Genomic DNA, 5,783 nt, shown 5'->3' with positions numbered 1-5,783 from the left:
TGTAGTGAGGGGCCCAAAACTGAACACAGTATTTGAGGTGCGGCCTCACCAGTGCCGAGTACAGGGGGACAATCACTTCCCTAGTCCTGCTGGCCACACTATTTTTGACACAGGCCAGGATGCCATTGGCCCTCTTGGCCACCTGGGCACACTGCCGGCTCATGTTCAGCCGGCTGTCAGCCAACACCCCCAGGTCCTTTTCTGCTGGGCAGCTTTCCAGCCACTCTTCCCCAAGCCTGTAGCGCTGCATGGGGTTGTTGTGGCCGAAGTGCAGGACCTGGCACTTGGCCTTGTTGAACGTCATACAGTGGGCCTTGGCCCATCGATCCAGCCTGTCCAGATCCCTCTGTAGAGCCTTCCTACTGTCAAGCAGATCAACACTCTCACCCAACTTGGTGTCGTCTGCAAACTTACTGAGGGTGCACTCGATCCCCTTGTCCAGATCATTGATAAAGATATTGAACAGAACTGGATTTTTATCATCATTCTTCTGTATTGTAAAATTGTGGGTTTGCTATTCATTGGCTTTAAAAATACATTGAAAATAGGATGGGTTTTTTTAATTTAAATAATTTTGGCTTCAAAATTCAGTTAATGAATGATGAACCCTTTTAAGCATTTCTGAATAGCATTTGATTGTTGGTTTTTTTTCCCCCAAAAGTAAAGCTGCCTTCCTTGGAAATCAGCTTTTATTTTGCTGGTGTTTAGGATATTCAATTAGGATGTTATTTTTATCACTACAAGCTTTGCCGATTAAAAAGTTATTTAATTGACATGACATACACAGGCTTGTAAGTCATATTATGTACTTAACACTGCATAATATTAAAATTCAAAACTGGTATCAATTCAGGTTACATCAGACAGTGAGCTTCTAAGCAATTTAATGTGTCTTCAAAAGTATTTCCAAGTGGAAATTATAATGCAAAAAAATGTTGCTGCTAAAGAAATTTGGTCTCTGATCTAAAGAGTTCAAGAATCTTTCTTCATGGTCTCAGAAGAATAAACCTGGTATCACTCAGAGAAACTTGCTACCTCCTGGTGTTCTGATAGGGCCTGCGGCTGGGTTAGGTTGATGGAGTAGGTTACTCTCAATTGAATTACTTTGGCCCTTCCTACCTTTGTGGCCTGTTTGACCTGGGTTTTGTCTGTTTTTATCTAGGTCAAAGCAGGTAAAGAAATTATGTTCATTCCTGTCTCCCAGGTTTGAGTCACGTGTGGCACTACATAGGTTCAGTTCCACAATGTGGAATACCAAGTCTCAGTTATTTACAGGATTCAAGAAGAAAATTCTGGTTAATAATCAGAGGACTTGAAGAAAGTTGTTCTGAAGAGTGAAATAGCCTTTCATTCTGAGAAATGAGAGGATTGACTCTGTTCTCAATGCAGTGGTGTTTAAGTATGGTATGCTACCAGTCATACAGGAGGGTTAATACCAAGTTACGTAGGTATAGCTTAGGTTAAAATCTAGACTGGAGTCCTTGGAACTGATGTACAGAATATTGGCTGGTTGCTCAGTAGTACTGGAGACTCTTAAAGATCATGTTTCCACGTTAACTTAATACCATAAGCCTTATCAGTGGGTAGCGTTTGTATTTATATAAATGGAAATATATATTAGTGAAGAATAATTTAAGTTATTTTTTTGCAGGTCTCGAAACTAGTTGAATTTAAACAGAGTAGTGCACCTGTATGTAGCCACTTGATAGCCAGCTGTAAGTGCAGAAAACCCAACATGTCAGACGTGGAAAGACTGAGGCCCACAGTCTGTGCAGGTCGTTTTGAATTGTGGGTGTGTGATTCAGCCTCTTCAAATTGAAGGCTGAACATGTTGACAACTGTTTGTGTAAAATCTAGCTCCTCTGCAAGTGAGGGTCCTGAACTCACTTCAACTCATTTTGCTCTTTGAACTTAGTGGGAAGAGAAGCCCTGACTCTTCTAGTAGCAGGATGCTGCCAGTCATCATAAGTACCTGCTTCTGTGAGAGGCAGGGGTTACTTGTTCCTGACTCCCACTCTTTTGGAAGCATACTTCCCAAAAATTTTGGCTGGCACACATCTGAACCTGTGTACATCTGAGAGAAGCACAGCAAGAGCTAGGATCTGTGAGGTGTTATCTTTGAAAAGCGCAGATATTTTGCCTTCCTCTGAATCTTAGCCTTACAGTTTTCTTTAGCACGTGTACCAGAAACTAGTGACCCCTCTACTATTATAAATTGTAGCCCTCTCAGAGTTATTTCTACCTCAGGGACAAAAAGTAGTAAGTCAGTCTACTGTAATGTGCTGCCTGGTCTAATTAGTCTCACAGAGAAGCCTCCTTGTGTGATTAAATATAAGTCCTAGCATCCTAGCTGCCTTGGTTGCTTTACATGGCACTGCATTATGCTATATAGATAAATCAAAATTGTCTACTGTTTTATTTATCACTTTGATTTTTAAGATTCTAGAAGTGAAAGAATATGGAGAAGGAAAAATACAATTGTGGACGTAAGTTACTGTTTAAGTGTAATGAAGTGGAAAACGAAAATCATATACCCAAATGTAATAGGGGCAACCTTACTAGATGGCGTAGTAATTGCAAATCTTAAGACTTTTACAGTTAATAGCATTATTGAAACGATAGTTGCTATTATATCTCTGTTCATGATACAGTATGCTTGCCTGAAAGCTCTGAAACTATTCTGTCTTCATTGCTAACCTATGAATGTTCAGATAATCTCTTATAATTTATGTTTGCTGAAAAATCTGAATTTTCATTTGGATAAGTGGGTTGCCCAGATGACAGAACTGCTTTTGTTCAGACTTTAGAGAAGGTGGGAATGGGGGGCTCTTCCTGGTGCATTCAAATACCTGGTGGGAGGGTATGGAGGAGATCGAGCCAGACTCTTCTTGGAGGTGCAGAGCAGTAGGATTAGAGTCCTGGGACGCAAGTTACTTCCCTGGAAATTCCTCTGTTGAATGAGGCCAGTTATCGTCAATACGAAAGGAGTTGAGCACTGAAACAGGTTGCCAAAAGAGATCATTCATTCTCTGTTCCTGGAGATGCTTGGAACTTGACTTGACAAGGCCCTGGGCAACCTGATTCAAGCTGGTCCTCTTTTGAGTAGTACCTTCAATATTCAGAAAGTTTGAAAGTCTGAATGTTTTAGGAATGTTTTGGAATTTTTATTTTTTTAACTCTTAAAAATATCAAGAACATGTTCTTGTTAAGCGACTGGACTGGAATTCTGGAATTCAAGGCCCTGTATAATACAGAAGTTCAGTTTTAAAAAATAAAGAATAGAAGTCTAAAAATTGAGCAAATTAGGTTTTTTAAGGGCCCATGATGCTACATGGTGTTTTACACCAGTGACATTATGGGAGATAGAATGTGTGAATTTGTAACTTTTCATATGATTGTATGAAAACAATTTTTAAAATGGACTGGGGAGAGAGTGAATTTCTTCTTGCCAATCTCCGTCACTAATGTATACGAGTTGTTGGTATCTTTAAGCTCAATATTCTAAGTTGTCTTTAAGAATAATTGATTGTTCACAAGTCAGACATTAATTTCTGTCATCTTCATTCTGGAAAATAATTTCATTGTCATTTCTATAATGTGATGTTTTCTGAGTGTTGGCATAACACTAACAAAAAAATTACTAAGAAGGGTTTTCTTTAAATTAGAAGCAGTAGGTGGCTGTGCCATTGTGTTCAAGAAAATAACTTTTGTATTTTGAAAAGCTAATATTTATCTTTTTTCCTTTTTTTTTTTTTAAAAAAAAAAAAACCAAACTTCACAGATGCTTTGGGATGCTACTAAGCCCTGGACGGAATGTGAAGAACAGTGACATGCATTTACTAGATATGGTAATACTTAGTTCTAATAATCTGTTTAGTAAGATAGAGGTGATTTAAAAAAACAAACAAAACCAAGCAAAACAAACCTCTCATCTGTTTGGTTTTGTTTGTTTTTTGTTTCTTAAATCCTGGGGTTTATATCTTCAAACTAGAAACAAACTTGTTACATACAATGGACAAAGCATTTCAATTAATATTAAAATCTGTGGCATCTGTTTTTTGTTCAGTTGGTGAAGCACTGATTAGGTCAGCCGACAGCTGGTTGTTACAAATAATCAAGCTGTACTGTGTTAAGCATGCTGCCTAAAAACTTAGAGCAAATAATTGTTTTTATATTTGTGTATTGGGGAAGTGGTCTTAGTTTTCCAAGGCGCTGAAAACTTTGCCTTTTTTTTTTTTAAACTCTTGCTCAGAGTTTGAAGTATTCATTTGTCTTCTACAATCTTCATTTCTTATGAGTTGCTTCTAAGAGAACTACAAAACAATATGATACTTTCTGTGACGATATCAATTAACTTTCACGCTCTGGATAAGAATACAACCATTTTCAAGTCGTGAAGTGCTTGAGTTAAACCAATCAGACATTTTGTGGCTGTACCATTGTCCCAGTTTTGCTCAGTCCATTTCTTTACTCATGTTGATGATTCTATCAGTATTTAGTTCTCTTGTCAGACTCTTTTATTTGCCTGTTTGTATCTACTAGCTCATTTTTTCTGGTTTTATTTGCTGACATTAGTTCCAATTTTCCATTTTTATTATTTGATTAGAAAATTGAATAAATTATAGTGAGTTATGGAGTATAATGAATTGGCTTCTATAAATCTATATAACACCTTTTTACTGTATGGACTGTATATTTGAATTCCTGTCTCTACTTCACCTATAATTCTATTCACATTTACATTCCAAGTACATTTAGCCACTGGATGTAATGGCTTATTAGTTCGCTTCTTGGCTATAGCATATACATACAAATCTGTGTTTTCCTTTCAACCCCCTTTCTACCTATTTAAATCTGGAGAACTCAGTCACTCTTACTGCTCTACCACAAATTGCATTGCAGAGTAGGAATGTCAGTCTCCTTTCATCTATAAAGAGGCTACCATACAGGCCTGTTGGATCCATAGGAACTGTCCCAGAAAACTTCAGGAAGCATGTACTTACCTCGTACTACTAATAGTTCATATGTGCAGGTCACGTACTCGGATTGTTCCTAGCAGGTCTATAAGAAGTAGCTGTAGAAGTAACAGATGTATAGCATAGGATTATTTTAACCAGATATAGAGGCATTGCTGTTATTATTAACTTTATCGTATGTGGCTGTTTTGACTTTATTTGCATACTGTCCTGAAATTTGGCTCTTTAAATCTCAAGTTCCTGTGAACTGGAATTCCAGTCCATTGGCATTTACAAATGCAAGTCCATGCCTGAGCAACTCAGGGAAAAACTGGCAGAGGTATAATTATGGAGTGGGAAAAAATCAGCCTGACCTTTGGGTTGGAGTTGTTAAGGTCTTACTCTGCTAAGATTATTTTTTCTTTTTTTCTGGACCATTTCTGTATATACTGGAGGGCTAGTTTAATTTTATGAAGTCTCTTGTAACTCATCCTCTCCTAACAACCATCTCAGCTGCTCAGAAAGTAGTGGCAGATATCCCACCATGATTTCATGCTTATAATAAGCATTAAAAAGATATGTTGATAAACTATCTTGTCTTCAGTTTCTTTTATAATGTTTCTCTTCTAATGTTTCTTCTTTCTCTCTCATTTCCCTATAACTTTTCTCAATCCATTATTTCATATTCTTTATTTAGATTGTGTTCTCTAGAGCAAACACAAAATTACTCTGAAGTTCCTAGAACTATTTCCCTTCCCCATGCTCAATCTCTTTGATGTCAAACCACGAGTCTAATAGAATCCTGTATGCTTTTGTTTTTAGGAATCC

At 37.5% G+C, this 5,783-nt stretch overlaps 1 protein-coding gene across 1 annotated transcript in view; it reads left to right on the top strand.

The window, feature by feature from the left end:
* LOC103917507 (rab GTPase-activating protein 1-like) overlaps window positions 1-5,783 on the top strand; it is a gene marked incomplete at its 3' end in the record, with an annotated part of 171,848 nt that overhangs the window by 10,839 nt on the left and 155,226 nt on the right. The window contains exon 7 of the mRNA XM_009324650.1: window positions 3,782-3,887. Within this exon, the coding sequence (XP_009322925.1) occupies window positions 3,782-3,887 (106 nt within the window). The remainder of the gene's footprint in view (window positions 1-3,781; window positions 3,888-5,783) is intronic.

Source organism: Pygoscelis adeliae, unplaced genomic scaffold (assembly GCF_000699105.1).
Source record: "Pygoscelis adeliae isolate BGI_AS28 unplaced genomic scaffold, ASM69910v1 Scaffold126, whole genome shotgun sequence".
Lineage (NCBI taxonomy): Eukaryota > Metazoa > Chordata > Aves > Sphenisciformes > Spheniscidae > Pygoscelis > Pygoscelis adeliae.
The sequence above is the reverse complement of the archived record's forward strand: the minus strand, read 5'-3'. Positions and strand labels throughout refer to the sequence as shown.